At 39.9% G+C, this 27190-nt stretch overlaps 1 protein-coding gene across 2 annotated transcripts in view; it reads right to left on the bottom strand.

Annotated features, from left to right (window-relative positions):
• tub (TUB bipartite transcription factor) overlaps nt 1-27190 on the bottom strand; it is a 48332-nt gene that overhangs the window by 15429 nt on the left and 5713 nt on the right. The window contains exons 1-2 of one of the 2 annotated variants that reach the window (XM_032561230.1): nt 11150-11747; nt 664-715 (exon numbers count right to left, since the gene is read on the bottom strand). In XM_032561230.1, coding sequence (XP_032417121.1) covers nt 664-715; nt 11150-11187 — 90 coding nt within the window. In that variant the 5' untranslated portion in view covers nt 11188-11747. Of the gene's footprint in view, nt 1-663; nt 716-11149; nt 11748-27190 lie in introns of those variants that run through there. The other variant, XM_032561229.1, reaches the window with a different exon arrangement.

Genomic DNA, 27190 nt, shown 5'->3' on the forward strand with positions numbered 1-27190 from the left:
ACCATGTCAAAATGCAAAGGAATGTTGAAGTGATACAACTTCATCTCTGTTATTCAAAAAACAAAGTCAGCTTGCATGAATGCCAAGTGAAGCAGCCGCATGCAAACCCATCAATTAAATATGACAAAACCAAAAGAAAATTTAAAGAACTCAAAATGTATTTATTCAGTAATTTTCTCTTCCTTGCTAAGGAAGCTTTGATAAACAAAGCTCCTTACTTTGTTTATCAAGGAGCTGAGACAGGCTGCCTGAGAGCGTGTTAGGTTACAGTGTTGCTTACAGGAAACAACAACATCAGTGTCAGTTTTCTGACTGCCAAACATCAGTTTGACTGGGGATTCCTGGACTCTCCAATTCTGACTCATGGTCCTGTTATAATCTGTTGTGTTAGAAAAAAATGCCTGTTGAGAAAACATTTAATGAGAATGAAAGGCTTAATGTGGGCAGTGGCTCAAGACCACCTAGTGTGTTGTTTTCTTCCTGTGCTGAAGAAGCACAAACCATCTCATCAGAAAGCCCTTTAGGAAGATAACAGAATCCACAGTGGGTTTTGACTCGAAGTTGACTGATGGAGCAATAGCAGCTTTTGATGATAAATCTGTCCTCCTGTGATTGATTTGTTTTTCCTCTTTTATCAGAGCTGTGAGAACATCAGAGGCTCACCTGTCTGTCCAGTTTCTGTTGTCGGAGGTTTGTCCCCTCATCGTCTAAAGTGCTGCAGAGAAATGAACAGAAGAAAAAATAAACAGGCTAGAATAAGCACTTACTAAAAAACAAAGATACCTTCATGAACAGTGATGTAAAAAAAAAAAAAAAAAAAGCATTTTAATAACTTTCTATGCTTTTAGTTTTCTGTCACATGGAAATGTTTCTGATCATCAAGCAACTTAAAAATCTTCCAGAAGCTAATTTTGGAAAATGTTTTCAAGTATAAAAATGATAAATCCTGGTACAAATAAAACAATGTAAGAAAGTGGATAAAGTAAGTAAAATATTAAAAAGTATAAATACAGAATGGTGCATGTGAGTGAATATATTACCGTGAACAATGCAAATACAAGTTTAAAAAATCTATTTATATTCACTAAATACATTACTAATGTATGAATGCTCCAAAAATATCTTTTCAAGAACAGAAGGAATAGACAAACTTCAGACTAAAGGAGAGAACGCAGGCTTCAGTCCAACCATGACTCAACATAAACCCTCATCTGAGTTGTATTTTGTATCTGCTATCGCTCATAAATGTAATTCTACGATGCAATGGATCAATGACAAATACAATTTGCTGACTCAAAAAAAAAAGTTTTCAGGAAGTATGACATCAGTCACACTGTGATGACCTGAGTGGAGTGTAACTCTTCCCAGCAGTCCTCTCAAAAAATTATAGTTTTCCAATAAACCACTCATGGACCTTACCAAGCTCCGCCCACAACCGACCCACGTGACCGCAAGTCTCACAAACAAAGCCTCTGTTTCTATGTAAACATGACTCGATTAGTGCATCATTTCTACCGGATTTTCACAATATATCAGCTACTAAATGGACAGAGGAACTAACAAGTTCATGTCATCATCTGGGAGGAGGTTACTGGTTTCTCTGTCACAAGCTGGTTGCAAACCTGAGGCCAGCAGGTGTCAGTCAGTTATGGTAGATCTGAAATTTGGTTTGATGACGTCAATATGAGAAGCTACAGACTGACAGGAGGAACCAAAGAGCTCTGTAAAGGTAAAGGCAAATCTTCTGAAGTTGGGATATAATTAATTTAATTTCACATAATTACCGCGGTAGAAGCCATTTGTTTGTTAAAATTTTATGAAATCTATTTGTTCTATTTGATGTTTGTTGTGAATGAAGTAAACTCACAAAGGAACGAGGTAATTAGTCCAACGTTTAGAAACTACAGCGGCTGTAATGCGCCACAGCAAAGGGAAACAAAGGTAAAATAACCTGAACAGGTGATCAACTCAAAACCACTCCTACCTTTTTACTCTCTCTCTCTTTGTAGTTTAAGCACACCTGTTACCGTGGCAACCGCCTGCGCCCCGCAAAACGAGCAAAGATTACGTTAAAAACATAACATTCAGTCCGTTACGATATCAAGTTTCCAGGCTTGATGTTTATTTCTCGATTATTAATCAGCGCTTCCCTGAACACAGCGACGGTTGATTGACTAGCTGTACTTGGTGCTAGCATGGCTAACACGAGTAACAGTTTAGTCCAAAGCCTTTTCTGCTCAAATAAAATCTTTAGTGTATGTCAGATACAGTAGACATTGCATATTGATCTGTTTAGCTAACGTGAGACTGTGTAGCAGACAGGCTTCAAGGTGTAGAAGTTGTATCAGTTCTGCCATTATGCTGTATTTAGCTAACGGGAAGAGTGTGTTTGTGAGACGGCCACGCACGTGACCACGTAGAATGGGCATCAGCCAATGAAACGCGGCCCCTATGGTAAGGTCCATTGTCATTGGTATTATTTAATATCGGATGCATTGGAAGGTCTCACAGATTTGTCAAGAAAATTAAACGCATATGGAATATGTTTCACATATGCAATCTGAGCTCTGTATAAAAAAAAAGGTTCTGTCTTCATTTGTATTTGACTGACTTTTTATTTATTTTACACAGAGACAACTTTTATTAACATATTAAAAACATGAAGAAATTAGCACAAAAAAAGCTTAATTTCTGCCCGGTCTCTGGACAGGGTGATGGAAATCAAATATGATTTAAAAGTTTTTGAATAGATGAAAAGTGAATTGGTGACCACCATTGTTGGTCTTTCTGCTATACTGTTATGCTATTGTCAGCCAAGCATAACAACCTTCTAAAGGACTTATAATCACACATAATTATGCAAAATAGAAATTTTTTAAATGCAGAGTTGATTCATTTGAGCTAAATGCTGCAGCTCTTTGCCTTTTTGACTTTCTAACACTAAGTAGACAGTTTGGAAGTGGCTGTTAAATTTGAGAAAAGAACACCTAGTGATTTACTAGAAAAAATAATCTCAAATGCAACATTTTACATTTGCAGGATATCAGAAACGCCAATGAACTGTATTTAAATGCTTTTGATTTGTTAATTTTGTTCAAGAATTTCCCATGAAGCAACACACTATGACCATTATTTCCTCTTTGCTTAACATTTTTCTATATCCCACACTTCACACACTAACACAAAATGTTGTCAACTAAATAATGACATTTACAAACCAGCTACCTTCAAAGACAAAATGATGACAATTCATAGCTGAAAACAAAGCCATAAAATCCTTGTACAATACCAAAAATGAAGAAAAATGTTGTATCAAAATGATCATGAGAATCTTTTTCTTACAGATTTCTTACTGTTTAGGTTTAATTTCCCTCACTTAACCATCTACAGTTGCTTCATGTGACATCAGATGAAAGAGTTGTTAAATATATTCCGCATAAATAGTGATTTTCACAAGATTCTTTCTGCCATCCTCTTTATCGTTTGCACTCAGCCCCAATTCTTCACATTCGGAGCTTCAACACAGAACACTGTGACATGCGTAGGGAATTAAGACGATAAGGATTTCTTAAAAAAATTATGTTTCTTCATCTGTGAGCACAGCTTGAAGGCATAATATTTGAGAAAAGTACACTGAAGTTCCTTCATAAAGATGGCAAAATGTGCCATTTATGTGCACATTTTGTCTCTGCCTGTTAAAGTGTCCCCTGTTTGAGCAGCTTTTAATTTAAACTATCCACTAATGTGTCTTTAATGTTAGAGTTTGTCCACATGCCTGTCTGTGCTGCTGGCACATGGAGGACTCCGTGAGAGGCATCAGGCTGAAAAAAACACAGATCAAGCTCAACACAATGACAATGAAATCTAATTATGAACGTATTTGTGACTATGTGTTTTCCGCCAAAGCAGTTAGACTTTGACTGAAGCCACTATAATGTTGTTAAAGATTCTCCCTGCAGACAAGAACAGTGTTTAATTTATAAAACGTTGTGCTTTATCTTTGTAGTAATTAAATGTTTACAATAGTTTTTTATTTCCATGACAAAGTCTGTTCAGCTCCTGCATATGAGAAATTTTAGACTTTACATGTCTAAACTTTATATGAAAATGTACAACAAAATCCTGCAGAACATTTTCATTTCTAGTATTCTGTCAAAGTCTGCATTAGGTAAATAAAACAGTTGCCCTCATTAATGAAACAACAGGATATTTATGGAGCAATAGTGATTAGACTTTTTTTTTTTTGCCTCCTTGCATCCAGTTTTCCCTCAGAGCTTTTCACTCACCAGCGACAAACTCAGTCGTTGTTCATGCAGAGGCCTCGGAGAAAAAACCTCAGTGGCTTTAATTAAAAAGATTTATGCAGAAGATTCAGAGGGAAGGAACCAGAGCAGGGGAGAAAAGATGAAAGACTGTGAGGTGGAGGTGTCCCTTGATGTGTGATGAATGGGGGAAATTATGTTAGGGGTTTTTTTTTCCATCATCAGCTCCATCAGAATTGGCTTGTTCTTAACATACATTCAGGTTAAAAACAAACTTTTTACATCAGGTTTACATGTTATCATCCATCCATCCATCCATCCATCCATCCATCCATCCATCTTCTTCCGCTTATCCGAGGTCGGGTCGCGGGGGTAGCAGCTTCAGAAGGGAGGCCCAGACTTCCCTCTCCCCAGCCACTTCTTCTAGCTCCTCCGGGGGAATCCCGAGGCGTTCCCAGGCCAGCCGAGAGACATAGTCCCTCCAGCGTGTCCTGGGTCTTCCCCGGGGCCTCCTCCCGGTGGGACGTGCCCGGAACACCTCACCAGGGAGGCGTCTAGGAGGCATCCTGACCAGATGCCCGAGCCACCTCAACTGGCTCCTCTCGATGTGAAGGAGCAGCGGCTCTACTCTGAGTCCCTCCCGGATGACTGAGCTTCTCACCCTATCTCTAAGGGAGAGCCCAGCCACCCTACGGAGAAAACCCATTTCGGCCGCTTGTATCCGCGATCTCGTTCTTTCGGTCATGACCCAAAGCTCATGACCATAGATGAGGGTGGGAACGTAGATCGACCGGTAAATCGAGAGCTTCGCTTTTTGGCTCAGCTCTCTCTTCACCACGACGGACCGGTACAGCGCCCGCTTGACAGCAGACGCTGCGCCAATCCGCCTGTCGATCTCCCGCTCCCTTCTTCCCCCATTCGTGAACAAGATCCCGAGATACTTAAACTCCTCCACTTGGGGCAGGACACCCCCCCTGACCCGGAGAAGGCACTCTACCCTTTTCCGGCTCAAGACCATGGCCTCGGATTTGGAGGCACTGATCCTCATCCCGGCCGCGTCACACTCGGCTGCGAACCGCTCCAGCGAGAGCTGCAGATCACGATCTGATGAAGCCAAAAGGACCACATCGTCTGCAAAAAGCAGAGATGAGATCCTAAGGCCACCAAATCGGATCCCCTCAACACCTTGGCTGCGCCTAGAAATTCTGTCCATGAAAGTGATGAACAGAATCGGTGACAAAGGGCAGCCCTGGCGGAGTCCAACTCTCACCGGAAACGAGCCCGACTTACTGCCGGCAATGCGGACCAGACTCTGACACCGGTCATACAGGGACCTGACAGCCCGTATCAAAGGGCCCGGTACCCCATACTCCCGGAGAACCCCCCACAGGGCTCCCCGAGGGACACGGTCGAACGCCTTCTCCAGGTCCACAAAACACATGTAGACTGGTTGGGCGAACTCCCATGCACCCTCCAGGACCCTGCCGAGGGTGTAGAGCTGGTCCAGCGTTCCACGACCAGGACGAAAACCACACTGCTCTTCCTGAATCCGAGGTTCGACTATCCGACGGACCCTCCTCTCCAGGACCCCTGAATAGACCTTGCCAGGGAGGCTTAAGAGTGTGACCCCTCTATAATTGGAGCACACCCTCCGGTCCCCCTTTTTGAACAGGGGGACCACCACCCCAGTCTGCCAATCCAGGGGAACTGCCCCCGATGTCCATGCGACATTGCAGAGTCGCGTCAACCAACACAACCCTACAACATCCAGAGCCTTAAGGAACTCCGGGCGGATCTCATCCACCCCCGGGGCCCTGCCACCGAGGAGCTTTTTAACCACCTCGGCGACCTCGTCCCCAGAGATTGGAGAGCCCAACCCAGAGTCCCCAGGCTCCGCTTCCTCAGTGGAAGGCATGTTGGTGGGATTGAGGAGGTCTTCGAAGTACTCTGCCCACCGGCCCACAACGTCCCGAGTAGAGGTCAGCAGCACACCATCCCCACTATAAACAGTGTTGGTGCTGCACCGCTTCCCCCCCCTGAGACGCCGGATGGTGGACCAGAATCGCCTCGAAGCCGTACGGAAGTCTTTCTCCATGGCCTCTCCAAACTCCTCCCACGCCCGGGTTTTTGCCTCAGCAACCGCCCGAGCCGCATGCCGCTTCGCCCGCCGGTACCCATCAGCTGCTTCCGGAGTCCCACAGGCCAAAAAGGCCCGATAGGACTCCTTCTTCAGCCTGACGGCATCCCTCACCGAAGGTGTCCACCAGCGGGTTCGAGGGTTGCCGCCGCGACAGGCACCGACAACCTTGCGGCCACAGCTCCGATCGGCCGCCTCGACAATGGAGGCACGGAACACGGTCCACTCAGACTCCATGTCCCCCACCTCCCCCGGGACGTGTTCGAAGTTTTGCCGGAGATGGGAGTTAAAGCTCCGTCTCACAGGGGATTCCGCCAGACGTTCCCAGCAGACCCTCACAACACGTTTGGGCCTGCCAGGTCTGACCGGCTTTCGCCCCCACCACCGGAGCCAACTCACCACCAGGTAGTGGTCAGTGGACAGCTCCGCACCTCTCTTCACCCGAGTGTCCAAGACATACGGCCGCAGATCCGATGAAACGATGACAAAGTCGATCATCGAACTGCGGCCTAGGGTGTCCTGGTGCCAAGTGCACATATGGACACCCTTATGCTTGAACATGGTGTTCGTTATGGACAATCCATGGCGAGCACAGAAGTCCAGCAACAGAACACCGCTCGAGTTCAGGTCGGGCGGGCCGTTCCTCCCAACCACGCCCCTCCAGGTCTCACTGTCATTGCCCACGTGAGCGTTGAAGTCCCCCAGCAGAACAAGGGAGTCCCCAGGAGGAGCACTCTCCAGTACCCCCTCTAAGGACTCCAAAAAGGGTGGGTAATCTGAACTGTCGTTCGGCCCGTAAGCACAAACGACAGTCAGAACCCGTCCCCCCACCCGTAGGCGGAGGGATGCTACCCTCTCGTTCACCGGGGTAAACCCCAACGTACAGGCGCCGAGATGGGGAGCAACAAGTATGCCCACTCCTGCCCGACGCCTCTCACCCTGGGCAACTCCAGAGTGGAAGTATGTCCAGCCCCTCTCAAGGAGACTGGTTCCAGAACCAGAGCCGTGCGTCGAGGTGAGACCGACTATTTCTAGCCGGAACCTCTCGACCTCACGCACTAGCTCCGGCTCCTTCCCCACCAGAGAGGTGACATTCCACGTCCCAAGAGCCAGTTTCTGCAACCGAGGATCGGACCGCCAGGGTCCCCTCCCTCTGCTGCCACCCATCCCACACTGCACCCGACCCCTTTGGCCCCTCCCACGGGTGGTGGGCCCATGGGAGGGGGGGCCCATGTTTCCTCTTCGGGCTGAGCCCGGCCGGGCTCCATGGGTAAAAGCCCGGCCACCAGACGCTCGCCATCGTGCCCCCCCTCCAGGCCTGGCTCCAGAGTGGGGCCCCGGTGACCCGCGTCCGGGCGAGGGAACACCAAGTCCAAAGTTTTCCTTCATCATTGGGGTCTTTGGGCTGCTCTTTGTCTGGTCCCTCACCTAGGACCTGTCTGCCTTGGGTGACCCTACCAGGGGCATGAAGCCCCAGACAGCATAGCTCCTAGGATCATTGGGACACTCAAACCCCTCCACCACGATAAGGTGGCAGCCCATGTTATCATAGAATTCATAATTTTCTTTAGTTAACTTTGACTGGTTATGTTGCTTTATTTGCTATGCAATCTGGCAATGCAGCTGTATATGTTGCTATTTCTTAAACTATCTTGGTATTTAATCATGACCCTTGGTTTTAAACAAATATATTTTGCTGATGTCAGCCTGCAGTGGAAGAATACATCCACATATATCTGTAAAAAAAACAATCCATGTCTGTATAACACAATATGTTCTGTTTCCCCTTTAAAGCGATTGTGAACTGTTTTTAATTAAATGTTTCGAAGAATAAAATCCCTCTTTTTGTTAGCCTGGGATTTTGTAATTTAAAATGAATTGAAAAGGGCTGTAATAACAGCAAGCAAGCTTCTGTTTTTGCAAAGCTCTAGCAGACAGAGAAAATCTGGAAAAGTATGAAAAAGTATGAAATGCTGCACTGAAAGCAGAGGAGTTTCACACCAGTCCTGCTGAATCAAACCCCAGTGCATTGGCTCAGAAAGTTTGGTTCACTTGGACAGGTGCAGAGGTGTATTCAAACATAGAGGCAAACTCTGGTTTGTCAAAAAAATCTGACGACTCCAAGTAAACCAAATGCAGAAAACAAACTATAACACAGGGAATTGTGAGTAAATGCAACTAAAAGAAATGCTTGTGTTGTTAAATAGCCTAGATAAATGTATTGTTGCCAATAATATACACAAATACGTGACATGTTCAGATGAAGCAGCAGTTCAGGAGAAGAAAAGGACAGTTTGTCTTTGTATGAAGAACTAGATGCACTTCTTGGCATTCTCAGCGCCACTACAGGCAAAGAGGGTAATATGTCATTCTAAAGGTCTAGTTCCTTTGATTAACTGTATTATGAAAGAAAGGTCAAACTGGCAGGATATAACAACCCCATTCGAACTGAGTCCCCCGATCTTACTGTGTCTTTGGTGTGAAAGCAATCTTGGTTTTCTTAGCTTTTGTGGTTTGCCAGGCTGCTAAACTGGTTGCATAAGAATCATGAGTTTCTCCTCATTCTGTCCATTTCAAATAAATGTCAGAAGCATCTGAAAAACCCCTTTAGAAAAAGGTTTATTTATTGTACTTCTTAAGAATGGCCAAAGCATGAAAGAGTCTCTCAGGTGAAGCATTGGTCAGTAAATATTCAGCGTGCTGCAGATGACAAAAGCCCACGCAGTCGCAATAAAAATGTATTTACTGCCCACTTTCTGTCACACATGCTGACAAACAAAGGACTCCGTTTCTGCAATTAGAGCAATCGAGAGTGAAAATGGGCATCAGACGGGAAGATAATGACACAAACGTGGCTCCACTGGTACAGATCAAACCACTTCTCACTGTGAAAAGAGTCTCTGGTCACTGGTTTTCAGGTTGATTTAAATACTGTAATCTGGTAACGGAAGCTGTGCATGAGATCTAACACCAACTGGACACGCTGAGTATACTGATGTGATATGGCACTGACAGATGAAGATTTATTTGTTCTGACTGGGCCTGTGGAACAACCTGAAACTTTCCAATCGAGTATTCAAAACATTTAGACTGGTTGACTGCGTTCAGATCCAAACCTTCTTATGTGACCGAATGAAACCGCGTAAACGCTGAGAGTTCTGCTGCAAGGGGAAGGTTTCTTTAATCTGAACTAAATTAAACACAATTTGGTTGATTTGGACTTAAGAAATGATTCTGAATCCATTAAAAATTTAATTGAAATAGTGGAAGTCTGACTTCACAGGCACCTTCCTAACAGCCCTACCTACATCACCACTTTTCACACATTATGTGTCACTGCATGACTCGAAAGTGGTCTTAATTTTTCATTTGCACGGTGCCAACCATGAAATTTGATGGTGTAAAGGAGAAATGAATCAGATGGGGATTGCGCAGATGTAAATTGGCCTTGAAGGAGAGAAGGCATAAATAAATGGGATTTCTTTCAGAAAGCCATATTAGATCATAATTATTTTTAATAAAATAGGACTTGAGGCATGTTTTTCCACAAAACAAACAAACAAACAAAAACAGTCTCTCCACTCCTGTCCTTGAAAGCTGGGAGTACATATTTCAAAACACAGAATAAGAGATTTAGCTCTTCAAAGCTAAAAATGTTCATCTTGTGAATTTGCAGTGACTGTCAAAAGAGGACTCTTCTTTGTGTGCCTTTGTCAGATATGCATCCATCGTTTTGGTCAGTTCTGTGAATGCATGCTCTGTGTTTGCAACAGAGTGCTGCTGTTTCCTTAACCTCTGTACAGAGGTCCCTGCATTTTTAGAGGCAGCTCCAAATGAAGCCCAGTAAAGGCTAACAAATATCTCGGTATAAAAATAACTCACATTATTGTTAATATCAGCTTTGCAGAAAACAGTTATCTCTTTAATCCGCTGTTTAAAAAAAGAAGTTCCCAAAAGAGGAGTTATAGAGTATTTTTTTTCCTGTTTCGTATGGTGATTGCCTAAAGACAGGTTAACACAACCTTAAATTCATAATTCATAATAAAGTCACACACAGATACTATTCGTATCTTATAGCAACCACAAGCCAATGGCATCATAGCAAGCAAAGGAAACCATGGTAATAGGTTCTCAATCAGAGCAAAGAGTCAGCAGACTGCACTTGAAATGATTAGAACAGTTACGGATTTGACAGCAGGAGTCTGTAAGCTCATTAGGGCTCCAATTTGTTTGTCATTTCCAAAAAATCATTTTGTTATCGGGTACAAATGGCAAGAGTGCAACATCTGCAGTAGTAAAACTCCAGGTGGTATATACAACACACACATGCACACCCCCACACCCACGCACACACATCTCACTTTTCTGCAAAATGGAAGGAAGTTACCAGGTGATTTAAAGGATAAAATAAACCAAAAATCATGGAGATCTACGAATGTAACACTGCAGCTGAAATCCATGACACCTCAACTGAAATACTCCGGTTTAATTAGACATGTTAACAGAAAACCAAGACTAACATTTTTCTTGCCAATCTACTCTAACTTACTTCATTCTGATTGATTTTTCACTAAACAGTAAAAAAAAATAATAATAAAATGTCCACCACTCTATGAATTTATCACTTTGATATTCCTCTCATCATTCCTATTTTTTTTCATCTGGATGATCACACAGATACACAAAGATTTTCCTTTAGCAGACAAATGCAATGTTCCTTTTGCATGCTCTGGAGAACGCACTACGGTACCTGTAGGGAATCCAGTCAGAGGAGTGCTTGGAGCTCATTCTGTGTCGACTGCTGCTGCCGTCTCTGCAAGGCTGACGGCCTGCAACAACCAGCGAGAGTAGCTACGAGGTCTGAGCACGGCGATCACAGCCACAGAGCCCGCATCTCCTGTTCATCCTCTGTGCTCAGCTCTCTGCTCCCAGCCTGTCTCTGTATCTCTGCTTCTCCTGCAACTGTGGAGCGGTGGATGATTTAAAAAAAAATCCACTCTGACGGCCACACGCTTCCCTTCAGGGCTGCACGCCAAGCACTTGAAATAAATTCTTCTCGTCCATGCGTATGCCTCCAGTCAATGCCTCTCCTCTTCTCTTCTTCCATTCGCTGCCTCTTCTCTTTCTCTGCACTGGCTCTCTTTCCTCACTCTCACTCTGTAGTCTGAATCTCCCTCTGCTCCTTTCCCTTTAAATCTCCCCTCCTCCCCTCCTTTATTCCCAATCCAAATCCAGCTCTCTGCCTGTTTGCCCCGATCAAACTCCCGTTATCTGTCTTACAGCATCACCTGCAGCAGCAGCAGTGAAAGTGAAGACTTTAGGGGGAGCGGGGAGCAGAGACTGTCCTCTGCTTTGCTTTTTTGATAATCCCACCACGCTATTTCTGTACCGTGCCACCCACTTATTCTCGTGCTACCCTCCACCCTTTCTTTCTACAGTCTGCATCTTACTTGCCTCCGATCTGTGCTGCATAAGGCATGCGAAGCATGGACTGGGATGTGTTTTCTGGGCCATAATTTATTTATTCGCAGCAAAGAGACATTAGCATATGAGTGTGCTGACCAGTGCCAACAGCCTTTAATTCAGCACTTTCCACAGCCAGACAAAGGCACTCTGTGATAGTGCCACAGCTCAGAACCTCACTCCGCACACATCTGCTTCCGCCCTCCCTCTGCCACCCCTCACTGTCTCTACACAAACACACACTCCTTACTGTGCTCTCTGGGTTATTCAGGAGTCCATCCATAGGCAGTTAAACAGAGCAGCTTCCCTGCAACGACGCTGGATTACAAGGAGTCAATTCATGTCAGATCTGTAAAGTAAGCAAGCTCATTGTGACTGTGTTCGCTGCATGTATTGATCTCTCTCTAGTCAAAAAAACCCAGCAGCAAGATCTCTCTTACATAAATAAGCATATGACTCCACTGATTACTGAGTTCAATTAAATATTTCTGAAGCAAACACAAATCACCTAAAAGAGCGGAGCTATTTTTTATACTGCAAAATTCATTTTTCCAAGGTCAGAACAGTGCAGATCAAGATAAGTTCACCCTATGATGCTTAATTTGGAATGCAACCTTAGTTGTTCTTCAGTTATTTATCAATGCTTTAAAACAAACATCGCTTGTTGAGTCTACAGGTTGAGTGCCAAATGAAACCAGCAAGAAAATAAAATAGCTGTGAAAGCCTGGTGAGCCCTAAACCAGAGCCAAATCCTAATGTGTTAAAACTACACAAATTTCCCCCACAAATCCTTAACCAGGCTGCTGGGATTATCACAGAAGACTCTCTTCTGTAAAATAAGAGATAATTTACCACATGTCTCTTTATGAGACTTACAAATCCTTGGTGATGTTGGAAACTGGCAAAAGACATAAATTGTGCATTTATTTGCCAAAAATAAATAAAAAAGAACTAAGAAACCTTGGCAACATAACAAAACCTTTGATATTATACCATAATGATGAAAAGCCAGTACCAGTTTTTATGTCAGGTATAGCTTACTGCCAGTTGTGCTCTTATAATTTTTTCTGTTTCTTATTTGTATATGTTCCTTTGCGCAGTCAGTGCAATGTAAGAAAATGACTGATAATGCCAAAGTTCATGTGTGTCTTGAAACTTATGAATCAATGCAATATTAAAGAGCTATTTCTCTGTTGTTCAAGGAGCCTGGGCAGCATCAAATTAATAATAATACGCTGAACACAGATTTACTTTTATTCAAATTATAAAAACATAAACACTAAAATCCCTTCTTGACATTAGAGCCAACACAATTCACAGCATGATTAGACATACTGTGAATTATGATTTGTAAACTATTAAGATGAAAAACCTCGCTTTTAGTTTTCTTAAAAACTCCTGCTGAAATTCACTCATTCACTCATATAGGTTGTCATAAGATTTTTTTGTTCAGTTTTTTTGGTAAGCGGTGACATAAATGTTTTGGGGCCTTTTTTTATTATTTTATTTCATTTTTTTCCTGGCAAAAGAGCTTGTGCATGTTTGATTGGGTCTTACCTAAAAGGCTGCCAATCACCAACACTGGATAAAGCTGTGGTCTTCTCAAAAACATAAGCAGACAGCTGAATGATTTTTGATGTATTGCAATAGGTTTTCATTAATACAAGGGCTGAAAAAGGGGATTAGATATTGAAGGGGATTACATTTTGGTACAACATTGGCTTTTTATGCATGTTCTACAAGAAAGCTGTAAAAAATTGAGCTTTGGGAGATGCAGATTTTAAGGTCAATGACTTTGCATGTTTTTAGATCAAAACCACAGCTGGTAATGTTAGGGAAACTGAGCAGAGGTGGTGTAACATGGTCACTAATCCAGTCAAGTTTATATATCTATGGTCGACTCCCTTTCTTACAGAAAGGTGTCATTTTTCCATGTTTTTTGCTTTCCATCCTTTTACTTAAGTTACAGTTTTTGACTGGCTTTTTGGTTAAAATAGAGGAGGTGAAGCAGAAGCATTAAAACGATAAATTTGTTCAGCACAAGGACATTAAGCACTTTCAAATTGTGTGGCCTTAAAAGAGGCTATTTCAAATTAGATTTTTAAAAAAACAAAGTGTTCAAGAAGCAGGGCAGTGTAAAGAGAAATGAGCTGACAGACTAATTGTGAAAGGTCTCATTCACTCCAGTGAGTATTCAGAATTCAACCATTTTTTATACACTTCATCCTGTTAAGCATCCTCAGTTCTCCACCACAGAAAGTAGCGGCAACATGAGACTAGAAATTTAACTTCTTTTTTGTTTGTTTGCAACCCTTTAAAACTCTCAAACAGTGTATTTCCGGTCAAAGTCAATGTTCAATTCCTCATGCTTTCAAGAAATATCTTGTGGCTCTTCAAAAAATTTAAACCAGTTTATCCTCCAGCTATTTGCTTATATTTCACACCTTTAATCCACAGACCGCTGTTTGGGAGATTAAAAAATATAAAACATGCATAGCAAGTTAAAAAACATTTACACTCGTCACTAAGGCTGTAGCAATACACTAATCTCAAGATACAATACAATATGCAATATTCTGTTCATGATATGACATACAGTATATCACAGTATTCAGCAAACAATACAATTCTGTGAATTTTTTAGATTTTCTGAAAGATTTTAGAGGGACAGAGTGATTTTGGTGACATTTTGCCAATGTTCCATAGACTTCGATTGAATTACTTGAATTACTGGTGTAATAAATGCTGTTTTTGTTATAAATATGTTATACATTTGCTTTGTTTAAATGTTAATTGTGTGGATTTGTGTATTTGGTTATGCAGGAAAGGAACCTTTTTTGTCTCATTCACTTATTATTAAATAATGTAATTTATCTATTTCATTTCATTATTTAATTAATTGTAGCTGGTTGTTTCATTACATGTCATTTTTAATGTACATGTGCAACTGGGTAAAAATGTCATGTATGATAGCTGTCATTCAATTCATGTGGATTTGACATAAAACTCAAAGTAAGATTTAATGTATCGATACTCGTGGATGAAAAATCGATACTTTCTGAGGAAAAGAAATCGATAAATATTGTAGAATTGATAAAATTATACAGACCTACCCTTCACAATTATCCATGAAAAAATCTTTCCATGACTTACAGTTTTTTGCATGTTTCTCTTGATATTTTGATTATATTTCTTTGCTAAATGTTTTTGAGGATGTCCATCCTCACACTGATCTTAAAAATTCAAGTCAAAACAATGACCAAGTCACTTCAAAATTGTAATATTACTTCCACTCAGAGGGTTGGTAAAATTGAAAGATTACTTTAGAGCTACATCTTAGGGGGGTATCTAAGATTTTGGATTGAACTATACTTCAGACTGGTGACTATAAATCGGATCTTCAGAGAACAGGTGTGACCATTATCACATCACTATCTCTGAGTGACTAGAGACAGTGAATTCAAGTGTGATAAACCACAGTTAAGTTTTAACAGGCCCGGCAGCAATCACTTTTTCACACAGTGCCAGGTAGGTTTGGATTTTTTTTCTCCCTTTATAATAGATACCTTCATTTAAAAACTGCATTTTATGTTTACTTGTGTTGTCTTTGACAAATATTTAAGTTGGTTTGATATTCTGAATCATTGAAGTGTGGTAAACATAAAAATAAATAAAAAATTAAGGGGAAACGCTTTTTCACAAGACTGTATATGCTGCCAATAACATGTATGCTCGTGTTACATTTGTCTGTAGTAGCTTTTGATGTAAAAACAGAAGAAGATAAAAACTTGAGCCCTTTGTTTGGAGAACCAGTATACGCTCAGCTCCCCATTTATTGCCGAAGGAAAGATTTTTGAAGTTTGGCTGGAGTCGTGAGAGAATTGTAAGTGGGTGGAAGACCAGCTAACTTACTTAGTGACTCCCGTCTTTTCTTTCTTCTTTCCCGTCTGTCCCTGGGCTAGCAACCAGCATGAAACAACAAAACGATAAGATCCTCTTGACAAATTAAATTTTTCCAGGCCCACAATTTGTCCCCTGTTTTCCCAGAGGCATTTTACTGTTTGGTAACAAGAGGCCAGCAGGACCATTAATTATAATAATGGACCCGGCATAAAAGACACACTGATGTCAAAATGGATATCTGGCTTATGTCTGCCTGTCTCAGTCAGAATGATTGAAACACAGCTGCAAAGCACACAGCGTTAATAATACAACAACCTCATGAGTGAAACAGCAGATGTACCAACTGATGAGGGACTCTTTTAGTGCTAATAAGTAAATTTTATCCACTAAAATCAATGGGGAAAAAACCCTCTGCTATGGCTACATATTCACAAGCTGTTAAAAACAGAAAGCCTGTTTCCAGCATTCAGAACATTTTGTATTCCTAGTTAAATATGGTAGTTGTTCTCTGTACTTTTGAGTTTACAAGTTGCAAGGATCCAGTCTATGGTTTTAAACACCATCCACCCAGGCATCCTCCAACAAAAGCTAACACAGCAAACTGTGTTCACCATCATCTGTCAGTGGATCACCAGCCTTCTGACTGATAAGCAACAGCAGGTCCAGCTGTTGAGCATCTGGTCCTCCACAAGGACCATCAGCGCCAGCGCCCCCTTGGGGTGTGTTATCTCCCAGCTGCTATTCTCTCACAAATCCTTGAACCTCGGGGGACCCATTTGTAAAATTTCTAAATCCCGCAGATGACACCACTGTTGTTGGTCTGGTCCGAGACAGTGATGAGCCTGCGTACAGGCTGGAGGGTGATGAGCTGGTTGGCTACAGAGGTCAGAACCACCTGAAGCTTAACCCACTCAAGACTGTTGAGATGACATACATAGAGTAGTAGTAAAAGATCTAAAAAAACAACGACCTATGCATTGACATACATAAATTTAAAAATGAGGAATACACATCTATCGTTTCGGAAATGGTTACTAAGCAATTGTTACGTCCACCAGGCTCATTTGGTGGGGTAACATTAAAGGAGACCACACAAGGATTTTCTGATTAAATGAAAATGGAATTTATTAAATTATACTAAAGAAATAACACCTGAAAAGAAAAATTACCTGAAATGAGAAACCAAAATAAATTAATGCAAAACCCATAGCCAACCAGAAATAAGCAAATGCAAAACAAACCTAACAAAACTCAACCATAAGATACAAACCAAACCAAATGGGGTTCTGAGGAGGGAGAGGGAAAAAGCCTCCTGTCTGTTGCAGCATGGCAGCTTTTAAAGCAGCAGAGCACCAATCAGGGAAAAACATAACACCTGCAGAAGGCCTGCCTCCAGAACCCTACAAGGAAAAAGGGCAGAGACCCACTGCAGCCGTAACACAATTTTTAAGGCTTTGGGATTCCAGTGAACCATAGTTTGAATAATTATTCACAAATGAAGAGAACATGGAACCTTGGAGATCCTTCCCAAGAATGTCAGACATATCACAATTACTCCAAATGTTATTCAACAACTAAGCTAGGAGGTCACAAAAGAACTCAAAATGGCATCTACCATTATGAAGATCCAAAGTACATCAACAAGATCAGAATGTCTGAAGAAAAATAAGTAAGGGATTGGAAATGGTACAGAAAAAATTCCCGATTTATATAAAATAAAGTGTATTACAAGTTATTACAACTGTATTAACTGGTAGTTAATACAGTTGCTGCCAATGTAACCCAAGCATTTGTTAGTTTTAAGGGCTATTTCTTTTTCACATAAGGCCAAGTTGGCTTGAACAACTTTTTTTCTTTCTGAAAATACCTTTTTCAATATTGCCTCTTATGTGTAGAGAATCCTGGTTTAGCTCTTAAGTTTAGCAGACTTTTTCAGGATAAGACTCACTACTGAGTCACTACTCAGACATGAATGGGTTAAGAAAAAGACGAAAAAAAAAACTTTCTCTGAAAATGGTTATGTACAAAAATGGCATTGTAACAAGGAGAAATGAATGTTTCTAAACCTTCACAAAGCCTGGAACTACTGATTGCTACTGCTTTCACAGATTAATTTACATAGTCTAATATAAAGAAAGTATTGCATAAACGTCTTTGATATATTTTCTTTGCTAATATATTTCTGTTTCACACGATAGAACGCAATTACTTATATTTATCCATAGGTAATTGTGGAATAGTTTACAGGATTATTTATGTATTTGCCATTTCAAACCTAGTCAGGGGAAATATGCCTTTCTCCAGTTTATCTGGATTATTGAATATATGTTTCTTTTTTTCCCTCCCTTCCCCACTTTTTCCTAAAATATCTGTAATGCTAGATTAATTAACTAGAGAACAGAAAAAGAATTCAAATTAGAAAATAACTCCCAAGAATAAAAGAAAAAAAGTATATCCTAATTTGCATATTAATCAATTAAATTTTTGTTGTGACACCAATTGACTGTGTTTTGTTTTGAACATATCGCTTTTAATGTATTCCTAATTGTTTGTTTGTTTTTTTTTGTTTGGTTATTTGATTTCTATCGCTGTTATTCATTCTATTATCTGGTTAATTATTTTGTAGATCAATGCCCTTTTGTGCTTTTTGTCATTCTATAATGTTTGTCGTATATACACCTGCTGGCAAATAATAAGTATATGTGGGGAAAAAAAGAATATATGTCTAGGTCTAAACAACAAGGTTTTGGGTGAGCCTATTAGGACTGAAAGAGTGAGTCACAGACCACATTACGTCACATCACTCACAAGAGCTGCTACCCTTCAGCCTGGAGGAAAGCCAAGGGATCAGGTTAGTGGAAGTAAAGAGAAGCCTGCATGCATCAGGACTTAGACAATGGATGGCATTTAATAAGGCTCACCTGTTAAATTATGCACAGACATAAAACAGCTGAGCAACAGAAGGGGGAGTTGCCCACAGTGGATATCAGATGGTGCAACATCTTGTGAATAAGTGCAACTTAATGTTGCACAGAAGTAAGAGGTTTCTGTGTGCCCTCTTCATTTCACCAAATACCCAGTTCCAGAAATTGTTATACATAACAGTTTATAAGAAATAACTATGTAGATTGCAAGTAAAAATGGTTTTATCGAGTTTACTGAGTTACAACAAATTATACCCACAAGCTAACTGAAGAAAACATATTTGACTTTAAAGGATTTCCTGTACAAAAGCCTTCAAGGATTTTCACTTGAGTACATGATTGGCAGATGAAAAACACAATGCGCAAACATATGTCATTGGAGCGCTCACTGAAGAAAACAGATAAAAAAAGAACTGCAAAAGGAAAAGAAGCTTTTGTTCCCTCCTATCCTTGGATAATTAACAGAAACCTGGAAAACTGTGATAAGAGCGTGCAATCAAGCTTTGTCAGTCTACTCGAGAAAGTTTAGTCACAATTAGTCTACATCAAATTAAGTTGACCTGATGTCCATATACATTGTATAAAAAAGATGCACTGCCCTCTTTCCTCACTGCCTGACATAATAAAGGTCAAGTGTCTTTTTCATGCACTATATGTAAATGTTTGATTTCAACTGTATGATGTAAAAACTAAATCCCCGGTACAGTTCGAAGAATGCGGGGGCATCTTTATTTTAAACAGAGCTGTAAATTCCAGAGGCAAATAGAAACACAGTGTTCAGGGTTAGAAGTGAAAATTAAATCTTACAGCTTCAGTGATAGAAAAGGGTGTGGATTTGTTCTTGAAAAGAAAAGGGAAAGAATTACCTCACAATTCTGTATTTTAATTAAATGTTAAATCACATTTTCTCTTTCGTTATTCCACTGATCCATCTAATTAGACATTTTGCAGACAATTGTGCACTTTAAATGTAATTATGTTTGAATGCATTGCTGAAAAACAAACTTCAGAACGTGACTGACTTGCTGCCTCACATCTACAAACGCATGCAAATACAAATACACTCTCATGGTTCTTGTATCAACATAAATCCCTGCATGACACTGCACAGTGGCCATCTGAGGGTATGCATAAAACATGATTTGGGTTAGAAAATGTCACGCTGGATAAAAGTGTTTCCCAGAATCCCGCTGAGGCAACCAGATGGACTGCTTCAACACACCAAAGTTCCTCTCTATTTCCCCATTCAATAATGCAGCTTTATGTCTACATGAAGCTACATTCAGTATATAGCTTTCTTATTAAATAGCACAGAACAAGCACATGCTTGAATCTTTCTAAAAAGACTTCTGCAGGTGTTACATTTTGCAAAGGAAGAACTAAAAGTAAGATAAATGAAATACAAGACAAATGTGAGCTATGGATGTCCCAATTATGTCTAATGCAAAACAAGCCGAAAAGTAAGTAAGAAGCCCATCACTGAAGACAGCATGTTGTTGATAGGTTTTGTCTAAATAGTGTAATCAAAGAAAAAAAAAACACTGTAGTGTTAGGAGCAACAAAAATGAATGAACTCTGTAAAACCTTGTCACACACCTTCGAAAATTGTGATCACTGGCAAAATATTTATTATTATTAGATAAACTGAATATGCAGTGAATATCTATGTAATATATCTTACTCAAAATTTCTGCTTTGTAGCAAACATGTAGAGACTTCACTTGAGCTCCTTGTAAATATCCAGTTATTTGTAAAATATTTACAAATGTGACTTAGTGTTGAGCCACATCTGAATGATGGCCAGAAACAGCAACAACTGCTGTCAAGCATTTATAATAACTGGTCCAATTTTTTTGTTAGGCCTCACCATTTCTGTCAGATCTAAGTCCAAAGTTTGTCTTAGTTCTTAAAAAAATATTTTGTGTTCTTTCTTGTGAACTTTTTGTTATGATTTGGATCATTGTTCTGTTACATTAAACTTGAATTTTAGGAGGAAAAGTGTACATCACAAAAACAAGTACCTCTGATGGTCTTTTCGCTACCTTACTTTAGAAAATATTTGCTAAAAAATTGTAAGTGTAAAGTTTCTATGCGACAAAGTTACTGGATTAACTAACTATATATAGTTAATCTCTGAAAAAGGGAGGTGTGATTAAAATGTGTTTCAAGTTCAAACTCACTAACACACGCAAGCAAACGCCTGACTAGCCCTGGCAGGTTAAAATTCCTATATTTTATTAGTCCTTATAATGAGATGTCAAAAAAAGTACCAGTTTATAGAAGATGCCCCTCCACCACCTGTTGATGCAGTTTGGCTGTAAACTGTTCTACTTCTCTCCAGCTTATAGAGGCTTGGAAAAATTTGTTCTGCAGAAATGGTGTGGAGGGGCTGCACAGAGGCGCAGTTGGCAGCACTGTTGCCTTGCAGCAAGAAGGTCCTGGGTTTGATTCCCTGCCCAGGGTCTTTCTGCATGGAGTTTGCATGTTTGCATGCTCCGGCTTCCTCCCACAGTCCAAAAAACATGACTGTTAGGTAAATTGGTTTCTCTAAATTCTCCCTAGGTGTGAGTCTGTGTGTGCATGGTTGTCTCTGTGTTGCCCTGCGACAGACTGGCGACCTGTCCAGGGTGTACCCCCCCTCTAGCCCGGAACGTTAGCTAGAGATAGGCACCAGCACCCCTCTCAACCCCACTAAGGGACAAGGGTGTTAGAAAATGGATGGATGAAATGGTGTGGAAAGGAGCACCACCAATCATTTGTAGTATGGTATTACTGATTTAAACAGTTGCAAGTTATGAACAGGATATCTACAACTGATTAATTTGCTAACATCTGTTAGTTTGATATTCCTCTAATGTTGCTCTGTGAAGCGTAGAACAGCAGAAAGTTATGATATTCTTTATATTTTGAAATTCTTGAATAGAAAATTATTGTAACAAAATAAAAAGCAGTTGCACTAAAGATGTTTGAAAGATGTTCAAGACCAACTATAAAATCTTCTAAATCCAAATCTAAAATAAAAGGGAATAACTTTAAACTTAAACTCTAACTATGGTTTTATTTTTATCTTCATCTGTCCTTTCAGTAATCCAGCTAATAAACAGACAAACAAACCCAACCATATAATCTCCCCAGCAAACGTAACATGATATTTGCTAAACATTACGTAACACTGCATTAAGAAGACTCAGACACTGAAATCAATACCTCTGTGCGACAGCCAGAACAACGACTATATATCTTGGGCGTTGTTAAAAGGCTGTTCACATTTAGAAACCACTCGTATCCAGGGGCAACAGACCGAGGCGACATACCGAACATCTTAGTCTAACCAGAGGCACAAAATCCTCTGTAGAACGATGAATCATCTTTAAAAGTATCTCTTTGTTTATACAGATTGGTCCTGATCTAGACAGACAAATTATTGCTTAAAACTTGTAATAAAGCTTTTAAACTCTCTCAATTGCTGGGACTAATTATATGTCTTTTTGTTCAACAAGGAGAACAACCCTCAGTCGGATTTTTCTTCAGCACAAAGAATGCATTATCTGATTTTACTGGTTCAAAGGATACAACTATATCCCACACAGACTGACGCACGACAAACACCTCACCTCACTCACAAAAAGACAGCAGAGAGAGACGTTAAATGACAGCGTCGCCTTGGCTGATGCTGTACAGTGAGTCTTGCATCTATCTTTAGAGGAGTATATACATGTGACTCACTCTTTCTGCTCATATTTTTCTTGGTCGTTTTTCATCTTATATTATTACTGGCAGTCCCACACACAAACATCATCATTAAACTGGAAACCTCCTTATAACTACATAAACCTTTCTATGTTTGTTGTATATACACCTGCTGGCAAATAATAAATATATGTTATTATAAATAATAAATATATTGCCAAATTTACATTTGGCAATCAGCAGAAAGCAATGACTAAAAAACGGATTGTCGTGGTAGAGATTTCATGCTTGTGACTCTCACAACCTCTTATAAATGCCAGGGGCCATTAAAACACCAATCAAAACAACAATCAGATTCCTTGGGAAGATTAAGTCCACGCAATATCCTTAAAAAAAAACAAACAAAACTATTAATATCATTTTTGACATTTTTGTGAGCAAGCAGAGCTGATGAATATGTTAGATCCAAATGGATAAGCAAATAGATAGAGCGTGTGAGATAGATGTGGTTGGAGCGTGAGTGAGTGTTGTTCACGTCACTTCTGAACTCAGCCTCTCTGTGAGGAGGCTGACGTTTCTCCCTGTAAGTCACACTGCCTCATCTGCAGGGTCGCTCTCATGGCAACAGCTGACATTGAACATCATTTAAAAGCTCACCAGTCGGCCATTTATCCATAACATTTGCCGGTGGGGAAGATAAAAACACGCAAACAAACATGCATTACTGCACTGTCAGTTGTCACAAGTATGATTAATTAACATCTTGCTTTGCCTGCAGGGCGCATCACTATCATGCAGCAATGAGGAGCAAGAAAATAATAATTTTCTTAACCTGATGGAGGTGCTATTGAGCTCTAATAGAAACAATTGTAGTAACTGATCATGGACACATGGCTGTGCTGTAAGACAGCATAGCATTTATATTCCCTGCCAAATAACTCACAGCAGCAGTTTGAAATGGGAGCGTTTCACAGCAAACATTTGCCTGGAACTGAGGGAAAAAAAGATGTAGGAGATTAGCATCTGCAAAGTGCTGTCATGAGTCAGATTTTGTTTTTTAATATTGCTCTCATTTCCAAAGATCTCTTTAATTTTAGAGAGAACAGCATAATAGGACAGTATAATAGGAGTACTGTGGTTCTAATAACACAAGAAGTTAAAGTTCCACTGCTTTGTTCAACTGTGACACTGAAAATCCCATTAACAGGCTTTCATCATATTCATTATTTGCTTTTTAAATGTGTGTGGGTGTGTGTGTGTGTGTGTGTGCCATCAGAGTAACATGTGTTCTGGAGGTGTCCATTGATGTACAAACAATCATGCATGTGGGCATCCCATTATGATAAAGCTTAAAACCTTCCTCTGAGTGAATCCTAGACTTATACAGGAGATCAAAATATTATTTTCTAGTTCAAATAGAAGACAATTTGTATGCATTTTTTTAGCTCTACACAGTAGGGAAAAAGTTCATCCCAAATACTTCAAAATTTTACATAAATCCAGCCAAAAGAAATGGTGCAATGGATGGCAGATGTGACACACTGTTTTTTGAGAAATCATAAAGAACTGATACTTGTTAAATATCAAAAAACCTTCAAAGTAACAAGTATCACACTGTAAGATCATGTAAGAAATAAATGCTTGAAGGATCACCTCACAAACACGTCACAGATATCAGTCCATCATGGTCTTAATGTTTTATCAGATTCACACCATCATGACTGGTAGAGGGGGAAAAGCAAAGTTTGCAGGGCTATTGTTTTTCTACATGCTTTTGCAAAAATGTAGTATCACTTCACAATTTATGCCACATTGCCTCACCATAGCAACAGCTCTAGAGGCAGATCACACACATGTCCACCAGAAGTACAAAGGTTTATACAGGGAAGGAGCTTCATAAAAGAACAGCGAAAGGGAGTGGAAATAATGTATTTTTTATATCTAAGCCTTTTCTAAAAAATTTTTAAAAAACTAAAACAAAAACAAACATGCACATTTCCACAGAAATCCACAGCACAATCGTTTTTATTCTGACCCAGTGATTAAAGAAGACATTTTTAATGGATATAATGGATTTTTAGGGGTTGAACTTTGGAGAGTTCATTGAGACATTCTTTGATAAGTCTGTGTGTGTGCAAGCAACAGAGGCACAGTTCAGCTGTGTGAGGTTCTATATAAGCCTAAGCTTCCCCTCTCAGTTTGTTAACCATGCTGACTTCGGACATTAACCTAAGGCTCCTGCTCTAAAACTTATGTAAAATCAACTTTGAGATGTTAATCATCATGTCATTTCCTCATAATGACATTGCTGGAATGTTGCTTTGATTCTTTCAAGAATGTTTGAGGAATCCTTGAATCTCTTGTGGCAGTCATTAGGGGGTGCCTAAATTATTACTAAAAACATGCAACTTGATCCTATTAATCAGTGCCATTGCTTTTAAGCTATTTTGTAATTTGTTTTAAACTTGTGCATATGTTTTAATTTGTTTTACTTTTGTGTACCAGGTTGTTGTTGTGTTGCAGAGTTCTGCCCAGGTCCCTCTTGAAAATGAGATCTGGATCTCAATGGTGTTTTACCTGGTTAAATAAAGGAAATAAATAAACAAGTAAATAAATAGTTCAATGTTTACCCAAAGAACCACTTTGAACCTCCTGCTCCATAATTCCATGCGAGTCTGCTAAGCTCATCATTCAAATGACTTCATAGTCCGACACTACTAAGAACTATTTGTAAAAGGAGGAGCAATTTAATTGAAAGAGTTGGAGCTTCTTAAAGAGACAGAGGCCAATTTCAAGTCATCAAATTGCAAAGTCAAATTTCTTTTAAGTCATTTTGGATATATGCAGCATTTTTATAATAACTGAAGGCAACAGTTTCTTGATTATGCTATAAAAACACCACTATTTGTCTAGGAAACACTTAATAATATGTCTGTTTAATGCTGGGAGATGGAAATAAGACATGCAGAGAACTGCTCAGTCTGCCTATCCTGTGGATAATTAACTGAAGAAAACAGCAGATGTATATTTAATTTACTTAATTTAAGATTTAATCAGCAAACATTCCTAAACAGAGTAAAGATTTTATTAAAGAGGAATATAATGGTTGACCCTGAAAATTAATTATAGGTCTCCCCTAAGAGAGGATAAAACTATGTTGGCGGGTGTAAACATTTCATATTGCATGTACTTCTCTGTTTTGTTGACCTGTCCAGAATAACAACTAGATAAAGACACCAGCCCCCCCTGTTACCTGCAAGGATAAGTGGATATAAATTATGGATGGATGGATACTATCGGTATACACTAAGTGTTTTAAAAATGACTGTGAAAGAATATTGCATAAGAATTTTGTGTTCACCTATAATGGGATAAATGCTGCAGTTACTTAAACTGCCTGCCTCTGTCAATCACAGTCCCTACCACTGTGGAACAATCAACAGTAGTGAATAAAGATCTGTTTAAATTAATTTGCTTTTAGATTACGGTACATCCTGCAGTTTGCAAAATGTCGGAGGGTAAATGTGGAGGGTCACTTGATATGCTGTCTATCTCCAGCGGTCGTTCAGCCTGTAGCCAGATGTAGGCTACATCCTCCACAGGAAAAAATGTGATATATGGATTTGGATATGCCTGAACACTCGCCTAATCCTGCTGATGGGAGCAGCTTAGCAAGAAAACCTGCCTTTATTGTGTATTTCTGATTCCACGTTAAGGAAAAAGGGACAAACCAATAATTGTAAACCTATAATTTAGACAATGAGAAAGACATATAATTAAATAAATAAAAAAAATACTGAGAATAACTGAAAACACTTGTCTGGAAAACAAATATAACACAACTACTGGTTAAACATCATTCCACTGTATATCCATCAAATTTACAATTTATCACTAGATGTCCTGCTGATAGAAGAATTTGTACTTCAAACTTAAACCAATATTACAATTTTTTATTATTTCTATTGTTTTCTGTGTTTGTGTTGTTTCTTTCTCAGATCAGCCATGTTTCCGAACACAGCTGGATTACCATGTCTCCCCAGATTCCTGCTCTAAAAGCACACCTGCTGCTCAAAGGGCAACTCGGAACTAATCCACTTTGATGTGAAAGAGAACCAACAACCTTTTCTGTTGGAAACTAACAGCATCAAAGTGGCAGGGCTGAAAATGCAGTAATACCACTTAACAGTGATTGTGATTTATGAACGGAGGCAATCCTTTTTTTTTTGTTGACACTGCCTTTTCAAGTTTAAATATAGAACAATTGTTTAAAAAAGTTAACTTGACAATGATTAGTTTTAGAAGGAAATTTACGTATATATACACGTATTTGAGGTTTTCCATTACACCTAGTTTAAAAGCACATTTTTTACATTTGAGGTAAAAAGACAAACCTGCTGAATCTCACTAGCACAGGACTATTTTCAGTAAATGTTCAGAAACCTGCATTCTTGCATAAACAGCTGGAAATTAAAGCAATGCATTGAAATTAGAAAAAAAACACTGGTATCTGTTTTATGCAGTAGAAGGTAGGAATAAATCCCGAAAGCCCACAAATCAAACACCTCCACATCCTTCAACAGCACACTCTTACAGTGCAGGAATCATCATCTCTGACTCTTAAGAACCAGAAAAAATACAGTGTTACTTAGGGATGCTTCAGAGCTTTCTAATGGGCTGGTTGGTATTCGCATCTAAAATATTTCAGTGTACTGCAATAGGGAGAAAAATAAAATCTTTTGGCACTGTCTGATTATTAGAAGTGGAGGGTGACTAAGCAATGGACTGAACAATAAATGCAGTTTCACGGG

This window comes from Xiphophorus hellerii, chromosome 4 (assembly GCF_003331165.1).
Source record: "Xiphophorus hellerii strain 12219 chromosome 4, Xiphophorus_hellerii-4.1, whole genome shotgun sequence".
NCBI classification, from domain to species: domain Eukaryota; kingdom Metazoa; phylum Chordata; class Actinopteri; order Cyprinodontiformes; family Poeciliidae; genus Xiphophorus; species Xiphophorus hellerii.